This window comes from Malaclemys terrapin, chromosome 5, assembly GCF_027887155.1.
Source record: "Malaclemys terrapin pileata isolate rMalTer1 chromosome 5, rMalTer1.hap1, whole genome shotgun sequence".
Classification (NCBI taxonomy): Eukaryota; Metazoa; Chordata; order Testudines; family Emydidae; genus Malaclemys; species Malaclemys terrapin.
Window position 1 is genome coordinate 73,505,789 of NC_071509.1, and position 19,539 is coordinate 73,525,327.

Here is a 19,539-nt window from a genome sequence, read left to right on the forward strand (position 1 = left end):
GACCCTACCGGCAGGGCCGCCGCCGCGCAGGGGGGTGGGGAGGGAGAGCGCAAAAGGGGCAGTGACATTTAAGTGCTGCTGCGGCAAAGGACCCTCGTTAAAGTGCTACCGTCATTGCCCCGTTCCTCCCCGGGCTGCTGATGGGGGGGCGGGGGGAGACCGGCCGCTGCCGGCACTACTGCGGTAGCAGCCGGGAGCCCCAGGCCCTTTAAATCGCTGCTGGAGCCCTGGGTAGCACAGGCCAGGCAGCGCAGATGGGCTGGCTGGGGGAGGCTGACCTCGAGCCCCGCCCCTTCTGCCTGAGGCCCCCATACAGGTAAAAAGAACAGGAGTACTTGTGGCACCTTAGAGACTAACAAATTTATTAGAGCATAAGCTTTCGTGGACTACAGCCCACTTCTTCGGATGCATATGCATATTTTGTTAGACTCTAAGGTGCCACAAGTACTCCTGTTCTTTTTGCGGATACAGACTAACACGACTGCTACTCTGAAACCATATAGGTAAGTGCTTAATGTTACTTTCACCCCTGGGAAGGGCGCATGTCTCCAGGGCAGCTGAGTTCAAAACAATGAGCAGTCACTTGAGGCGTTATGGGACAGCTCCGGAGGCAAATTACAGCGCAGAAAGCAACCAAGTGTTCACACTGGCAATAGAGCGCTGGAGCCTCTGCGCAAATAGCTTTATGACTCTGGTGGAAGTGGTTTTTTTGCAGTGCTGCAATTAAGGTGATCAGATGTCCTGATTTTATAGGTACAGTCCTGATTTTGAGGTCTTTTTCCAATATAGGCTCTTATTACCCCCCACCCCCATCCCGATTTTTCACATTTGCTGTCTGGTCGCCCTAGCTGCAACTGAGGAGTTTCTGCACACAAAGTGGCTTGGCAGTGTGTGCATATCTGCAGTTTGAGCACAAAAAGCTGCTTTACTGCGCAGAAACTTGCCAGTGTAGACAAGCCCTAAACCAGCATCGTTATAGCAATATAAACCTGTGTGCATTATAATGCCCTCAGTGCAGCCTTATCTCCAGTAGGTCAGAGTATCAACAGTAGAGGGGTGCGGCCCTGGTCCTGAGTTCACATGCCCGCTCCCCTCCTGCAGTAAATCAAAAGAAATCCCTGTTACGTGTTTTCTGAGAATCGAAACTTAGCCGTGACAGCGGGGAGGCGCCTCCCACTCCGTCCTGTCCGATCATAAACGCAGCAGCAGCAGTTGTTCCCAGGTGCTCTCCCCGCTGGTTTCGCCCGCTGCCCAGGTACGGTCTACAGAGCGGAGCATCTCCTGCCTTCTCCAGTGCACCGGTTGCTCTAGGGGGCGCGGAGCTGGCGGCTCGGACCAGGAAAGCCCGTGGCTGCGAAGGACTGGGATGCTCTTCTCTTCTTTGGGGCGCTAGCAGGGACGGCGCAGGGATGGGAGGGGGAGTGAGCTGCCCCGGCAGGTGTCTCTTGAGGGGCACAGGGCTTACAGGGCTGTCAGTGAGAAAGTCAGGATGTGGGGAGAAGGGGGGCTGTGGGTAGTAGCAGGGTGTGTGTGTGTTTGCAAGTCCCTCCAAAGCCCTTGGATTCTTGCTTTCTAAAAGCCTCAGCCAATTTCCTACTGAGCAGAACAAGTTATTTTGAGTCCTATCTTTAATTGTCCCCCTAAGGTCTCTTAATTCTACCTGGTGCAAGTCCAGTTCTGTGAGTACAGATGCAAGTGAAAGGATAATTTGTTCTGTAGATTGTACTAGGTTTGGGGAGAGAGAGGGTTGTCTGAACAGTGGTATGCACACTGATGGCATCAGAAATTATATCAATTATTTATTCTAATTATTAAAGCTGCTCTCATATATATTCAATACTGGTTCAGGGACAGATGCTCCCACAATTCAGCATATTTATAATAGTTTCATTCTAAAGCAGCATTGATTTTGCTTTGAGCCACCTAGAATATTTCAAATATCTATGATTAATTACTTAAGGGTCTGGTTATGCCATAAATTCTTGTTGGATTCAATGAAACATAGTTATGTGGTATGTAGTACGTTTGCTTCTAGGTGCCAGAAACTGTTCTTTATGAAGCAGGTGTACCAGGTTACCTTAAAGGAGATCCTGATAATTTTTAGGCTATATTTAGCTGCTGTTTATAATCCTGTAAAATCAGGATAATAACAAAAGGGTTACTTTTTCTGGTTTTCATCTGAAGGCTGTAAGAAAATGTAGAAAATGTAGTCCAAGTGTTAACACCCATCAGTAACTAACCCACTTTTCTTGCTTCTATCCTGGATTCTGTTCTTGCAGGATGCAAATAATTTTGATTTTTAGTTTATTGGAAGCTGAAAACCAGTAAATTCTTCATTTGCTATTCTGAGCTGCCTGCACACATGAAACCAATATTATAGTCTGGCACTGTAGTTTATTATATTCTGGCCTTAAAAATGGTGGCATTGCTATCTCTCTGGGTTAGGGTGGTTCAGGTGAAGTCACAAGCAGGAGAGATTTTGGCAAATATCTTCATAAAAAAAAAACACAGAAACCTGAGGATTTCAGTGACACTGAAAGAGAAACTCGAAGTCTTAGGTCCCCAGTGCAAATTAATTTGAATTTCTTCTCTTTGTCATTAGTGGATATCTGAGTCCCCATCATAAAACTACTGCATAACTGGCAGATGAAGGGAATGAATTTAAGGATTGGAATAACTGGGGTAGAATTATGAAGCAGGAGGAGTAAACTGAAAACCAGGGATCCTAAGAGCTCTTGGAACTTGGAGGAATCATGTGAATTAAAAAAGTAGTGTTTCTAAAACCAAAATATCTTTTAAAATCACTTCTGATAAGTGTCATTTGGGGCCACTGTCTTGGAATCTGTTACACAGGAATTTAAAGAATCTTGCAACATTCTCTGCTGACTAGTTTTCTTTATTTCCAAGTGGTGGTTTGATTAGTTACTCCTGCACCAAAAAAATTAAAATGTGCCAAAAAATTAAAAATTCTGCACACAATATTTTAAAATTCTGCAAATGTTATTTGTTAAATAAATGTGGAGGCTCCAGCATAGCATTGGGGAGCACAGGCCACTGGCTGCACAGAGGTGGGAGATCACTGTGCAGCTCCCCCCTAGAACATGGACTCAGCGGTGAGGCTGCACCCAACCCTGACACAACGCAAGGACTGGTCCTGCCCCTCTGTGCCAGGTGCACCAGGTGTGGGCAGGCAGGCTCAGCAAAGTAGGATCCAAGTGTGGAGGGGCTTAGTGTTTGGGGATTTAGGTGTGGCTTGAGAGGGTTCTGAGTGGGGCAATCTGGGTGCGGGCGGCTCAGTGTGGGATCCGGGTGTGGGGTGAGATCTGGATGCACAGAGGCTTGTTGGGGGGTTCTGGGTACAACAGTAATTGGACTCTGCAGGGGGGTCCTGGTGAAGGTGTTTGGGTGTGGGGGGCTCAGTGGGGGGTCCAGATGCTGGGGGCTCAGTGGGGGGTCCAGATGCTGGGGGAGTGGGGTTCAGTGGGGTGGGGATCCAGATGTGGGTGGTTCATCAGGGTGGTCCATGTGCAGGGGGATTGGGGCTTATTGGGGGAGGAGGGGAGGATTCGAGTGCGGGGGAGCTCGGCAGGAGGGTCTGGGTATGAGGGGGTCTGGATGCACGACAGTTGGGGGAGCATCTCCCTGTACAAGAATCCCTCCCCCTGCAGCTGAGGAGTGATAAGTGCAGGAAGCAGGGGAGGGGGGCATTTGCAGAGCTTTCTGCAGCTGGGGGAGAAATCGGGGGATGGGTCTGACCTGGCCCTGGATGCCGTGCAGGGGAAGAGGAAGTCCTGTCCTCCCCAGCCCAGCTGGGGACTAGCAGCTGACCCCAGTGCAAGGGTAGGAGCCACCAGTTGGGTCTTCCCCAATCCTACCTCCTGCTCCATAGTGATTTACCTCTCTGCCAGCTGCCCTGGGAACCGAAAACATACTGCTGGGGAGGGTCGCTTCCCATTGCTTCCCTGTCAGAAAGTCATCTTCGGGGGGGATAAATTCTGTGCATGCGCAGTGATGCAGAATTCCTGCAGGAGTAATTAGTAAACAAAAACATAGTAGAGAAGCAGTTATATCTCTCAAAACAGCACTAAGGTAAGTAGTATGAGGATTTGATGGGAATTATATGTTGTCTTCTTTTTAGTGGATCTGTGTAGTTATTGAGCACAAGTCTGCAATAACAGACTCGATATCTAAAAACTAATTCTGTTTAATTATCTAGGTTTTTATAATGTATACATTCCTTCGTCATAAGTCTAATATATTATTTTCTTTTGTTTAATATATGAAGTAAATTAGTAAATATTATTGGCTTGGGCTCCTGGCATTTTACTAGCTTTCTTCTTCCAAAATTTTCAATGATACTATAGACATTGAGCTAGTTAATAAGGCACATAATCTTTCCCTTTACAGAGAAATGTATGTTTCTTAAAAGGCATTTTGAAGACTAATAGTACATCTAATAAGCATATGTAAGTTGAAGACTGGAAGTGTCAAGAGTCAGAATAAAGCCATCATGGCTTCTGGAGGAACTGTTAAAGATGGCAGTGATGATGATGGTGGAGATCTCACAGCCCAAAACCTTGAAAAAAAATCTGTGTCTTTTGAAGATCAAGTAGAAAATAAAAGTGGCTGCACTGACTTTTCAAATGTATTTTGTTGGGAAAAGGAGATACAGCAGGTATCAAGGGTCAGTGATTATAGCAGACAAGACAACTATGATTTCAGAAATCCAGGTGAGAAGATACATTCATTTTTGTTCATAATCATATCGTTAGCTTAGATGGTTTTGACAGGAGGCTTCATTGAAGATTTCATCATTTTCACTGATTAATACTCATCTTGCAGTTCTGTGGTTATTCAAGACTTAGACTAAACTGCATGACCCTGAGCTGTTTTTCAACATTAGACCAAAGTTCAGAAGTATGTTTATTTTACAAGTTTCCATATTTGTTTTTAGTAGAGACAAACTTTAAACAAGAGAATATTTAAATGTGATGGGATACAGTTTGAAGCAGGGGAGTACTAAATCCTCTCCCATTTCTTTGGAAATTTACCACAAAGTTTTCTTCTAATAATTATGCCATTATTGAAGCAGAATGGAAACCAACTTACATTCTCTGACACTACTTGGTGGTTTAAATTATGATGGGATAAATAAATTATGTCACTCATTTGACACTAATATGATGTGTAGAACACAAAGCTAATATTCAAAAATGATTATTTTAATCAAACACTTCAATTTCGGGTTAGGGAATAATAAAGAGCTTAGGGGATCTTTCAGATGAATGGTGCTAACTCAAATATAAAATCTTTACAAACACACCATGATTCTTGGGTCTGGCCAACCTGTATGCCACCATTGTACTTCTCCAATCCCTAAATCTGGTTCCATTCATGATGTAAATTATATTAGCCTCATGTCTGGCTAAGGATCATTTATCACAATGCTCTCTGGCCATGCCTGATCTTGCTGTTGGCACATTCCCAACATGCCCCCTATGCTGGCTTTATGTCATACCACATCCACAATAGATGTATCTCCAGATACCGTATTAATGCAGCTTTATGGCCCCTTCTTGCCACTGGAGGATCTAGCTTCAATTGTTCAGACTGAAATTTTCTATACTGGGTGCCTACTTCAAACTGAACTCTTTTTTTGGAAGTTTCACTAAAAACAGTTCAACTATTCAGAGAATGAAATTAGGAAGAAGATGGGGTTTTTTTACATGTTAAAAATTCTTAGAATACCTTGTTTTATAAGCTGGTATGTGTGCGTGCATGTGTGAAGATAAGCTGCAAGGAGAGGGGAGGAGCAGAAACTAGCTGTGGGGAAATAGGGCAGAGACAGATTGTAGGGAAGGGAACAGAGGCAGAGACAGACTGTGGGATGTATATATTAGGGGCATATGTGCAGGGACAGGAAGGGTATATAAGGAAAGAAGGGTCTGTGCCCAGGGCTGCCAAGAGCGGGTTCAGGCCCTGGTGAACAATTTTTTTCAGGCCCCCCAGCAAGGGCGGACGGGCTAAACAGGGCCGACGAGGGAAGCAGGAGAAGCTGGGCCCCGGGCCCCCTTCCGGACCGCCGGGCCCTGGTAATTTGTACTGGCTTCCCCCCCTCTCGTCAGCCCTGTCTGTGCCCACTAGAGCACTCTCCCTTCCAGAATCTGTATGGAACCCAAGATTCTTGAGTTGCTACATTCCTCTGCTCTCAGCAAATAGCTGTGAAATCCACTAGCAAAGTGTGTGCCTCATTCCCATTTAGTGTCTGGTCTGGTCTACATAGAAGGTAATAGCCTAATACTGCTCAGTTACTGGATTAACTCAAGTGGTAGAGGTTTGTGTTGTGTACTTAAAGGTCCCAGCGTTGCTGGTGACATATGACCCATCAATTTGTTTCCATATGATGGACTTCCTGTTTTGTCCGTTTTTTTTTAAACTTAGGAAATTATATTTAAAAGAACATTAACGTTGCAAAATTGAGCACAGAAGATATAGGAAATACCAGAATTAAGGTTGCCTCTCCTGGTGCATATGCATTATGATACAGTCTTTACTTACATGATTACATGCTATTTTTTCCCATGAAAAACCTTAATTTTTGCATTTCCTAACTTCTGAGTGCTTGATTTGCAATCATAATGCTCTTTTAACAGCTTTTTCACATGTAATACGATAGAATGAGAAAGTGATTAGATATAGGCTGACTCTTTGATCATATAACTCTTGTGACTGATTGCTAAGAAAAATGTTTTATTAACTTTTTAGAACTAAACAAATACATAGGACTTCTGGAGAAAATATCTGACTTAATTTTGAACGACATACCAAAAGCTGAGTAAGTATGGTGGCAATTACTTGAGCTGAAAAAAATGCAAAGAGAAATTGTTAATCAAGAGAAGAATTTCAGTAAGACTCAGAATATGGCGGTGCTACTTAACAGATTATCTACAGTCCACACAGCTACATTTAGACAGTGGCACCCAAAATTTGCATATCTGAGGACCATATTGAAAAGTGTTCAAGGGCTGCATTCAAGGGTTGCACCTAGCTTTTCCATCTCTGATCTACGAACATCCTAGATACCACTTTCCCTCAGATTATACGAACAAATAACTATACTATGATTCCAAGTAGAGCTGGATGGTAATTTTCAAACTAAATGTTTTTCCATCAGAAAATGTGGAGTCATTGAAATTGAAACATTCTGTGGGAACATGTCAATTTCAACAATATTTTGTTTAGAAAAAAATCTTAAATATACAATATATAAAGTAACAAAAATAAAATTACAGAATACAAATAGTAAATGAAAATATATGAAAATAAAATGAAAGTCAAAATCAAAATGAAATGTTTTGATTGACCCAAAATGATTTTTTTAAAATTTGTATTTAAAAGGACATCTGGAAAAAATCATTATGATTTGGAATGAAAACAAATTTTGAAATCACAGAATTTCATACAAAATAGAACTTCTGGTCCTCAGTCAGCTTTTGTTCGCAGTCATATGAAGCAACCTGCTTGCTGAGTGAAAAATAGAAAAAAATCAAAATCAGCCAGAGGTAAACCAATCTGGCAAGTTCCTTGAATATGGAATCAGGGCAGGGCTTTATTAATATACTCCCTTCCCAGCTGACAGCAGTGGCACATAATGCCTTTTATCCAAGTCTGGCTCAAAGGCCGCAACCATTCTTCTGGTGTAGACTTTGCCAACATTATCCATTCATTTGTAATCTCAAACCTGCTTTGCTGCAATGCATTCTACTAAGGGTAGTACTTGTAAAGCAGCTAGGGACTACAGCCCTTGAGTAGAATGGACCACTGTAAGTAAACCAGTGACCTGTGGTCCTAGAATATAATATGATCCAAATAGCTTAAATAGGTAGATTCATTAGTTAGCAGAGATGAAACCAACTGTTTTGGCATTGTACAAAAAAATATATCAACTGTTTTGCTAGACACTTCAAAAAGGGTCCCTATAAAGATAAAATTTTTATCTTGGTGACGTGGTTTGTAACTGTACTTTGGAAGCCCAGTTTTCAGAAGCAGACATTTAAACTGTATATTTTGATCCTATATTTGCATATGAAAATAGGAAGTTTTGCTTTCAAGTATGTGTTTGGAATGGCACAGTGCTTTTTTTCAGCAAATATTGGCTATGTGTAAATGGCTCTGTTGTTCAGTTTTCTAAGTTACACCCTACACTCTTTATCTATTTAGTTTTATGTGAGTCACTCAGTTGATGACCGCCTGGAAAATTTCTAGGGCTGACGATGCCCTTTTCTGTTTTTTACAAGGTGTGTAAAAAATTCATAACATACAAACATTCCTTATAGCAGACGATAGGAATTTTGTTGTAAATATAATAGGAGACAACATGGTGACAATGTTTTTTACCGAGTTACTGATCTTATTTTTCTCATACAGAACTGGAAAATTGTGTTTAAGATTTTTTTTTAAAACTGCTACTTTTTACATTTCCTCAAGTACATTGTATTGTTTCCACATTGATGATAAATTGTACTGTTTGTTTCCATATGCATTCTTTGTTTCAGGTATGTCAGCTTACTCAATGATTACGTTGAGTCTGAGTTTTTTCTGATTGATGGAGATTCATTGTTCATCACTTGCATAAGTGAACAGACATTACTGCCGGGACAGAACCTGCACTTCTTTTACCTGGTAGAACGCTTTCTACTGGATTTATCAAACAAAGGAGCAAAATACGTCATTGTTTTCTTCAAGGTAACAAATACATGATTTTTGCAATGAATGGTTGAATTCTTGCACTATATTTCTTCACTAGAGAAAAGTGTTCATTCATAATATATTAGGTAGTCTTTAAACAATAAAACAATAAAGGCCAAATTCAGACCTTTAGCCAATTTCTCCTCCAAAAGGTGCACAATTAGCCATGCAAAAGTAGTTTTAAGAGCTTGTTGCAAAGTTTTCAAGGAAACAGTTTTTTATCAGAAAATGCCACTTCATCAAAACTGAAACTTTTTGCCTGAATATACTAGATTCGATGAGAATTTTGTCAGGCCAGCTTTCTCAGTTCCAGGATGAAGAGCCTTTGTGTGCTTAGCCCAGAATAGCCAAATGGCTGGGGTACTCATCTAGGATTTTGGAGGCCTAGATTCAACTCCCTGCTCTGCCTGATTTAGATGAGAGACTTGAACCTGGGTCTCCCACATCCAGGTGAGGCACCCTAACCACCAGCTATTTTGGAAGTTTGGGGGTTCTCACTTTGATGAAAAAGTTTGAAAAGACTTGTTTCCATCCTGATTTTTTGTTTTATTGTGAGCCTGAGAGTGTACGCATGCAAATTACTCATAACAAATGCATCTGTATTCCCAGCCGGGAATTCCTAGATGTTCACAGGAGTATGTGATAAAATAAATAGACTAATACCCAAGCCCCGCTACTAAATGTTCATGTTATATATCTGGCTTAGGAGGATCTTTAGTTGCATCTCATGGTCCTCAGTCAGTTGCATCTTTATGGGCAAGCACCTGTGGACAGATTGAGTTCTGAATTTGGCCCTGCAAGTATTCTCTCTGGTGTTTGATTAATATATGTGGCTGATTTTTTTTTTTTTTTTTGGCACTAGGTAACACAATATTGTTTTTTCTTTCCTACTGCTTTCAGAAAAGAGTTGTTTTAGGTTAATTTTAGTTTTGTGTGTTATCCATGGGTTGAAATGGAACATACCTTTGGAATGTAGTACTGCGCAAGGATTACTGTTCATTTCTGTTCCTTGTGTTAATTTTGTTTTTGCTTCAGCATTTTTTGAGAGCCACATACTATTTCCAGCCCATGGCAACAACAAAAAAAAATAAAATAAAATAACATTGTGAGATTAAGACAAATTGGAAACTAATTGGAAACTTGAGGGAGTCAACAAGCATGTGGACAAGGGGGATCCAGTGGATATAGTGTACTTAGATTTTCAGAAAGCCTTTGACAGTATTCCTCACCAAAGGCTCTTAAGCAAAGTAAGCTGTCATGGGATAAGAGGAAAGGTCCTCTCATGGACTGGTAACTGGTTAAAAGATAGAAAACAAATGGTAGGAATAAATGGTCAGTTTTCAGTATGGAGAGAGGTAAATAGTGGTGTCCCCCACAGATCTGTACTGGGACAAATCATGTTCAACATATTCATAAATGAACTGGAAAAATGGGTAAACAGTGAAGTGGCAAAATTTGCAGATGATACAAAACTACTCAAGCTAATTAAGTCCCAAGCAGACTGTGAAGAGCTACAAAAGGATCTCACAAACCTGGGTGACGGGGCAACAAAATGGCAGATGAAATTAAATGTTGATAAATGTAAAGTAAAGCACATTATGTTTTCCAATCCCAATTCTACATATAAACGGATGGGGTCTAAATTAGCTGTTACCGCTCAAGAAAGAGATCTTGGAATTATTGTGGATAGTTCTCTGAAAACATCCACTCAATCTGCAGTGGCAGTCAAAAAAGTGAACTGAATGTTGGGAATCATTAAGAAAGGGATGATAATAAGACAGAAAATATTATATTACCTCTATATAAATTCATGGTATGCCCACATCTTGAATACTGCATGCAGACGTGGTCACCCCGTTCAAACAAGATATATTGGAATTGGAAAAGATACAGCAAAGGGCAACAAAAATAATTAGGGGTATGGGGCAGTTTCTGTATGAGGAGTGATTAATAAGACTGGGAAAAGAGATGACTAAGGGGGGATATGATAGAGGTCTATAAAATCATGACTGGTGGAGAAAGTAAATAAGGAAATGTTATTTACTCATTCTCATAACACAAGAACTAGAGGTCACCAAATGAAATGAATAGGCAGCAGGTTTAAAACGAACAAAAGGAAGTATTTTTTCACACAACACACAGTCAACCTGTGGAACTCCTTGCCAGATGATGTTGGGAAGGCCAAGATTATAACAAAAAAGAACTATATAAGTTCATGGAGGATAGCTCCATCAATTGCTATTAGTCAGAATGGGCAAGGATGGTGTCCCTAGCCTCTGTTTGTCATAAGCTGGGAATGGGTGACAGGGGATGGATTACCTGTTCTGTTCATTCCCCCTGGGGCACCTGGCATTGGCCACTGTCAGAAGACAAGATGCTGGACTAGATGGATCTTTGGTCTGACCCAGTATGGCCATTTTTATGTTAACCTTGGTGATATTTGGGATCTCAGTAGTTTGAGGGTGTCAGTAATGCTTTCGCTGAATAGATTTGCTAGCAAAACATTTTTCTTTCTCTATCAAGACATTTAAATGGTAAATTAATGACATTTTAAATTCACTTCTTTCTTTTACATAGCCTAATATCTTTCAAATTTGACTATGAAGTCAGAAAAAATTACTGTAAAATTAAAGCTTATATATATATGTTGACTTGCTCACATAGGCCCTAGTAATTCCCCCCCCCCAACTCTGATAAAATATTGTGTGTATAATAGTATGAAATTAGATTAAGGTAAAAAGAAACTGTAGAGTGTAGCTCAGATACTCTTCCAACTGTGAATTTGTAATTAATTTCTTTAGTCAATATCAATATGGAAATGGATAAAAGTTGAAATTCATATCTTCTTTTTCTTGCATCTGTATAGAGAAAATAAAAGCATTGACTATTCTAATTTTACTTAAATATTGTACATCAGGTTATATTATAGAGCAAGCACAATTTTAAAGTAAATTAAAAAGGGGATAAGGACAGTGATAAGAGACCCATCAAGTGAGGAATAAAGTAGTGAAGCATCTACTACTGGACATCATCCAAGATAAGATACTGAGCTAGAATGGCCACTGGTCTGATCCAGCTTGGCAATTTCTAGGTTTTTAACTACAGTGTGTCTAACTCTAATTTATGTACATTTTGGGAATACTTTGAGTCTCTACCTATATATTGGTATTCTGGTAATGTGAATAAGATGCAGAGGATCCAATTCTTGAATCTGAGAAGTCTGGTTTCCACCACTCTCCCTGGAGCAAAGCAGATTTAAGCTCTATAATTCAGGTTGGTGGAGGACAGGGCTGGCTCTAACTTTTCTGCCGCCCCACTGTACCCCCCCCGCGAGCACCGCCGAAATCCCCGCCCCCCCAACACCACGCCACCCGAAGCCCCGCCCCCTCCAAGCGCTGCACCGCCTGAAGCCTCCACCCCCCTCCGAGCACCGCACGCGCCAGCCCCCGCCCCCCCAAGGCCCCGCCCCCCTGAGCACCACGCTGTCCGAAGCCCCGCCCCCCCATCCAAGCGCCTTGCCGAATCAAAAAACAAAATAAATAAATAAAAAATCGAGCGCTGCCCTGCCCCAAGGTGCCGCCCCAAGCATGTGCTTGGTTGGCTGGTGCCTGGAGCTGGGCCTGGTGGAGGATCTCCCAGGCATGGGGTTGCTCTAGTGCAGAGGCTCTCAACTGTTCAAGACTACTGTACCCCTTTCAGGAGTCTGATTTGTCTTGCGTATCCCCAAGTGTCACCTCACTTAAAAACTACTTGCTTACAAAATCAGACAAAAATACAAAAATGTCACAGCACACTATTACTGAAAAATTGCTTACTTTCTCTTTTCTACCATATAATTATAAAATAAATCAATTGGAATATAAATATTGTAGTTACATTTCAGTGTATAGTATAGAGAGCAGTATAAACTAGTCACTGTTTGTATGAAATTGTAGTTTGTACTGACTTTGCTAGTTCTTTTTATGTAGCTTGTTGTAAAACTAGGCAAATATCTAGGTGAGTTGATATACCACCCAGAAGACCTCTGTATACTCCTGGTTGAAAACTACTGTTCCAGTGGCTCCTGTTTTGGATCTACACTTGATCCATGGTGCAGGGCATGTTCCCAGTGGAAAGGGTGTGTGACCAAGCAGTCCTTGCACTCCAGTGATCCCTAGAACCACCTTGGTATGTGTAGTCCCAGCCTGAGGAACTGGCCCAAACCACTCACACATAAATCCCCAGCTGTACCAGTTGCTCACTAGGCACAGCCAAGAATCTGGCCCACAAGCTTTTGCTTCCACTCTTTCTGTCAGCAGAATCTTTTAATGTCTCCTTATGTTTTCTGTTTAGAAACTGATCCTGCCAATGCTTATGCACACAAGTAACCTTGAACATATACAGCTCTCAATGGCACTGGTGTAAATCCAGAGTAACTCCATAGCTGTGCTGAAGTCAATGGAGATTCTATGGATTTACACCAATGTAAGCGAGAGCATGATTGATCCAATAAGACTATTCGTGTGGCTAAAGGTTAGCAGGACTGGGCCCCCAATTTAAATTATTGGCTTATTTGGAAGTTATTAAAATTACATAATGTAAAGTGTTATTTTCATGTCCTGTTAATTCAAAGTAATAGCTCCAAAGCAGATACTATGGATACATATATACAAAATATGTCATTACTAAGAATTAACATGTTTATACTCGTTGCAGCTAATTGAAACTGTTAATCTGTATAAAAATATGATAGAATTTTACTTTATTTTTTACAGGATGCAGAGCATGTATATTTCAGGCATCCGACTCTCTTGTCCTTACGTACTGCACTGATTCTCCATCTTCAGCACAATACTGATGCTGTCATTCACACTGAATTTTCCAACTTTTTAGAAGAGAAGTGGCAATCTTTCCTGCAAGAAAGCTACCCATATTTTATAATAATCTCTGATGATGGACTGACTAAACTACAGACAAGCTTTCTCAATTTATTTATCATTCATGCCTTGTCAAAAAGAATCAACATTGTCCTTACTTCTGGACAAGAATCAGATTTTATCAGAGTTTATGGATATCACATCCATGGCATGTACAAGCACAAGGGCTTTTTCTCCCAGGTAAACAACATATTAAATCATTACTGATATTTAATAGAGAAATTTAATATTTAGGCAGTGTAGTAGATCTTGCCCAAAAATGACTGAGAGCTAAAGCCTTGTCTATATTTGAAAACTTACAGTAGTGTAATGAAAAATTGACTTAGAGATAGACTGTAAACTCTCTGGGACAGGGACTAAGTTGAGTATGCACACAGAACATGGCATTAAATAAATATCAGACAAGGAGAAATGAGTGCATGAGTAGATTACGGCATAGCTAAAATGGTATGGGATGTGTCATGTGACTTCCAAGTTATTTTTTCTGGTTTCGCATTAATATTTATTACTATTTACTATTATTATTTTATTTATTTTATACTTTGTAGTTTGTAGGATTGTGTGGGAAGGCAAGTTTTGAGGAGGTATTGAAGAAGCTGTATTGCATATAGGTTCAATAAGGATTTTCTTGGAGTAGGGCGTACTGTGGGGGAAGGCATGGAAAAGGAGACAATGTGTGAGAGGCAAGTGGTGGGCTGTAGGAGGAATCTAGAGAAATGGAAAAGGCAAAGCACAGAAGCTGACTGGTAGAGTGGCAGTTAACAAGTGAGGAGTTGTAGGCTGGGGCAGAACCTCTACATTCAGTACAGAAAGCTGCCTTTATTTAATGTATGCAAAGCCCTTTTTGAGCTCTATCCTCTCCACATTTAAGCCCCTCTGAAAGACCAATTGGTTGTAATGCCTGTACAAAACTTGCCGATAGACAATACCATACCTGAGGAGTAGTTTGGAAATTTGTGTATATTTGTTAGCTAAATTTGTGGTGCTGTTTCCCCTTGCCTGCTCTTTGTGTTTAGATTGTGAGCCAGCGGGGCAAGGATTGTGCTTTCTTCACAATAAACTGCTCACTCATGAGCTACAGGCCAAAAAATATTAGCATAAATTACTCCTCACATAATTTTGAACAAATATACTCAAGAAAATCACACTTCACAGAAAATACATTAACAGAAAAAGGTGAAATTTGTCACAATATTCTCTACTTTGAATATTGAGTTCTATAATATGTACCCATTATAACATTTTTTTCTGGAGGAACTGTATCAGTACTCCAAATTGGTATTAACGTGTGTATTTTCCATTTTAGCCTTTTTGAATGACCTAAAAAAGTCATAATATTCTAATAGCATGTACATTTAAAAATAAAATGGCTGAATTTAGAAGATAAAAAGCTTGATATAAAAAATAAACTATATATTTTTTAAGCACCGAAAAGAGATTCAGTGTGTTTTCCAAACACTGGTTAAAGACTTGCAGGAATCCAGTACAGCAACATTACTTTCTCTCTCTGGACATTCAAGTGTGAAGGACATGGAAAAAGAGGTACTTCATTTTGTTACTTCAGTCAAAAACTTGAAAGAATTTCTACCAAAATCCTACATTAGTTTTAGTTCATATTGAACATATATCATTTTGGAAATGTCTTAGGAATGTTGTAATTTGAAAAAAAAGGTAAAAAATTGAAAGCTGAAAATCCATTGTGAGGGTTCCACATTAAAAATATAAACTGGAAAGTATAAAAATGCACACAGTTATGTTCAGGAAAGATCTAAGTAGATCCCCCTATCAGCTTCAAAATTAAATGTATTTTATACCTTCAATCTGCCCTACTCTAAAACTGTAATATATAGTATTGCTGTATTACTTTTTTACTAAAAATTCCCTTTTATGGTGACTGGCATATCATTTGTTTATTCTTAAATACTACATGTATCTTATTTAGCATACATGTACACTTCCTGAATGATATATTATTGCTAATGAGTATATTTGAGTCCCTTTTTATCTGGAGGATAGACTACAAATATATGTCCCGATCTTTTAAATACTTATGTATGTTAAAAACTTTGCTCAAAGTTAAGCACATGGATAAGTGTCTGCAGGATTAGTGCCTGATTCAAAGACTATTTAAGTCAGTGGAATGACTTCCATTGACTTCAATGGCATTCGGATCGGGATGGGTAATATGTGCATCTGATTAGTGATTACGATTCAATAAATTTGCCAGGGCACAGCACTTCTAGAGGTCAGGCCTTAAAATTATATGATTAAATCTGGACTTCCCGACACATAGAAGTCTCCCTCATTTATGTATGCCAAATGCTTTCCCTCTTCCTCTCTTCCTTTAAATTCCCTTGTTTTGGCTAAGACCAAATCCAAATCCCTCTTCCATTTGCAACTCCTTATTCTTGCACCTGAGCAGGATAATTAGACAACAATTCAAAGAAAAAGAAAAATGCATTTCCAAGATTTCTTCTCCTTCTTCCCTTATTTATTACACTCCTCTAACCTCTCTCCTGCCATGTGATGTATAATATGTATAATGTAGATCTCAATACTGCAAGGTGTTGGCAAATCATCCTTCACCTCTACAGGCAGGCATCATTCTTATTTCCCTAGGCCTGTGACTAAATATTTCATTCATGTGATTTTGGTCCCTGTTGGCTTCTTTGCCTATTACATTTTTAAAAAGAGAAAACTCTTGCTTTAAAATCCTCCTCATATATTTAATTATATATTTCATGATATCAGGTTTGTGAGACATTATCCCAGTTCAAGCATATTTGGCCAGAAATATCTGATGTTCGACACATTGTCTGCATTGTCTCATGTGCACTGGGGCTGAGAATGTACAGTAGGTTACAAAAGAAACACCAGGCTACCATTCGAAAACAGGTAGGATTTTCATTTAGCACAAACTCTTGCTTTTTTCTTTTCATTCCCTCACCTTGACAGGTGTGATATTTTAAAGGTATGCATTTTCCCTATGGCATATGTTCGGTGTGTTATCCATCTACTCCTATAAACTATTATTACAAAATATTTTTACATAAAAGCCTGTTAGTAGAACACAAATAATTTCCAGGAAAGCAGCAATTGACATACATAGAAATAAATATCTCTGGAGCTACAGTATTTCAAATACAGACTAGAATGTTTTATTCTACACACGATGTGGAGCTCTGTGCCATTATATATGCCTTTTTAAAGTTTAAATGGAATGAGTCAGGGCATTTAATAACCCCAGTGTTGTCAAATTTTATCATGACTCTTACTATATCTGATGTTTCACTTAAAGAACCAGCTTTTGAAGACAAGTGATTATGAGAGTATCTCAGCTTTCTTTCAAAGCAAAGTGAATTTCTAGCCCTCATGGTTGCAGAGAAAGATTTAAAAATGAGACTAAAGTGCAGCCTGAAGGCTCCAAAACTAGAAAGCAAATTAGAAGAACCTAATATTTACTCATATCTAAAATTTTGAAAAAATTTCTGCCAAGCTCATGATTTTGAGGGGGTCTTGATTTTTGAACATCCTGGCTCTTTGAGCTGTGGTCAAGTGAAAAATTCTCTAAGTTGTAGGGTTACCATAATCCAGCAAGCAAAAAAGAGGACGGGAGGAGTCCCGCGCCTGTCCTGCCCTAGCCCTGCCCCATCCTGCCCTAGCCCCGCCCCTCCCACTCCCCTCCTCAGAACCCCCAACCCTCCCCCCGCTCCTTGTCCCCTGACTGCCCCCTCCTGGGACCCCTGCCCCTAGTTGCCCCCCAGGACTCCACCCCCTACCTAAGCCTCCCTGCCTCTTGTCCCCTGACTGCCCCCTCCTGAGACCCTCCCCCCATCCTAACTGGCCCCCTAGGACTCTACCCCCTACCTGTACCCTGACTGCCCCAACCCTTATCCACAGCCCCACCCCCAGACAGACCCTTGGGACTCCCATGCCCCATCCAACCACTCTCCACCCCCTGACAGTCCCCCCCAAAACTCCCGACCCATCTAAACCCCTCTGCTCCCTGTCCCCTGACTGCTCCAATCCCTCTCCCCACTCCTGCCCCCTGACAGGCCCCCCTCCAGAAGTCCCAAACACCCCCCCCCCACTGATTGTCCCCTGACTGCCCCCTCCTGGGACCCCTGCTCCTAACTGCCCTCCAGAACCCTACCCTCTACATAAGCCTCCCTGTTTCTTGTCCCCTAACTGCCCCCTCCTAAGACCCCCCCCCCAAAATGCCCCCCAGGACCCTACCCCCTACCTGTACCCTGACTGCCCAAAACCTTACCCACACCCCCAGAAAGCCCCCCCAAACTCCCAACCCCCCCGTCTCTTGACTGTCCCCTCCAGAACCTCCCTGCCCCTTCTCCGACCCCCTGGCCCCCTTGTTGTTGGCCTTTCTTCACCTAATGTCTTGGTGAACTTGCTCAGGAACTGCATGAGCCGCTCATCGGACGCTGGGCAGCAGTGGGGGAGGAGCTCCAGACTGCCAGAGCCCATCTGCGATGCAGGGAGGGAGGGAGTGATTTCTGCTGCAGGGGGGAGAAGGAGGACGTGCTCTCTCTGGCTGAGTGTCGGAGCCCCATGTAAGTGGCACCACCCGGCCAGCTGCCCTGTTAGCCGCGCGTGCTCTGCATGGGGGGGAACTCCGGACATTTACAAATTCCCCCCGGACGCTATTTTTAGCTTAAAAAGCCGGACATGTCCGGGGGAATCCGGACGAATGGTAACCGTATAGTATTGCTACCCTGAGCACTATACATCACAGACCAGTCATGGCAACCTTAACTGTGCCCCAATGTATACATCTGGGGTAAGAGGTGCTTGAAGTCTGGCATCCTCGTAGAGGCAGAGTTAAGGTAGCAATGTGCAATTTACGATGTATGCTGGTTGTGCTACTGGTGAAGTCAGTATCTCCTGGTAGAGGTGGAGAGTTAGATTTCTTAATTTTTCATGTCCTTGCTTGTGTTGGGTATGTTACGTGTAGACAAACCTTTACTTACATATAATATGGTCTTTTATACCTCTGGCTTTAACAAGTATTGACCAGAGCTATAGATTTGGCCTTGCATTTTGCACTCACAGTTTTTGAGGCACAAATAATTTGAGACAATGTTGTAGATGCAAAATAATTGTGGATGGAACTGATCTCATTAATAAGTGTGATCATGCCAATAGATGAAGTCAGATTGAGTGCATTCACAAATCAGATAGTCTAAAACGGGTGGGGAACCTACAGCCAATGAGCCAGATCCATTCCACTACTTCATTTCACCCGGCCCGCAGCAAGTCTTCGTGCCATGGCCCGGAAGCCCTGAGCCTTGGTGCCCCCACCTTGCCCAGGGGGCTGGAGCTGTGAGCACTGGCTTGCCAGAAGTCTGGTTGGCTGCATGCAGCTCCTGGAAGGGACTGGCATGTGCCTGCGGCCCCTAGCAGCAGGGGCGATCAGGGAAGCCCCGCCCACCCCCCAGCACTGGCTCCGCAGTTCTCATTGGTCAGGAATCACGGTCAATGGGTGCTGTGGGGGCAGTGCCTGCAGGCGTGGGCAGCACGCATAGCCCCCAGGCCCCTCCACCTAGGGGCTGGACATGGCGGACGCTTCTGGGAGCACAGAGCCCTGACAGGTAGGAAGCCTGCCTAAGCTCCACTGCGTCACCGACCGGAGCTACCTGAGGTAAGCGCTGCCTGATCGGAGCTCGCACCCCAACTCCTCTGCCCAGGTAGGAACCCCCTCCCACACTCTAACTCCCTCCCAGAATCCACACCCTCACCTGCACCTCAATCCCCTGCCCCAGCCTGGAGCCCCCTCCCACACCCTGAACCCCTCATTTCTAGCCCCACCCTGGAGCCTAGGGGAAGCCATGAGCCTCTGCGCACCCCCATCCCCATTGGG

At 42.1% G+C, this 19,539-nt stretch overlaps 1 protein-coding gene across 1 annotated transcript in view; it reads left to right on the plus strand.

Annotated features, from left to right (window-relative positions):
• Positions 1-1,193: 1,193 nt before the first annotated feature.
• The window catches only part of DDX60 (DExD/H-box helicase 60), an 80,013-nt gene continuing 61,667 nt past the window's right edge, over positions 1,194-19,539 (plus strand). The window contains exons 1-7 of the mRNA XM_054029085.1: positions 1,194-1,255; positions 4,408-4,730; positions 6,766-6,835; positions 8,556-8,745; positions 13,503-13,844; positions 15,090-15,206; positions 16,416-16,559. Of these exons, the coding sequence (XP_053885060.1) occupies positions 4,511-4,730; positions 6,766-6,835; positions 8,556-8,745; positions 13,503-13,844; positions 15,090-15,206; positions 16,416-16,559 (1,083 nt within the window). The 5' untranslated portion in view covers positions 1,194-1,255; positions 4,408-4,510. The remainder of the gene's footprint in view (positions 1,256-4,407; positions 4,731-6,765; positions 6,836-8,555; positions 8,746-13,502; positions 13,845-15,089; positions 15,207-16,415; positions 16,560-19,539) is intronic.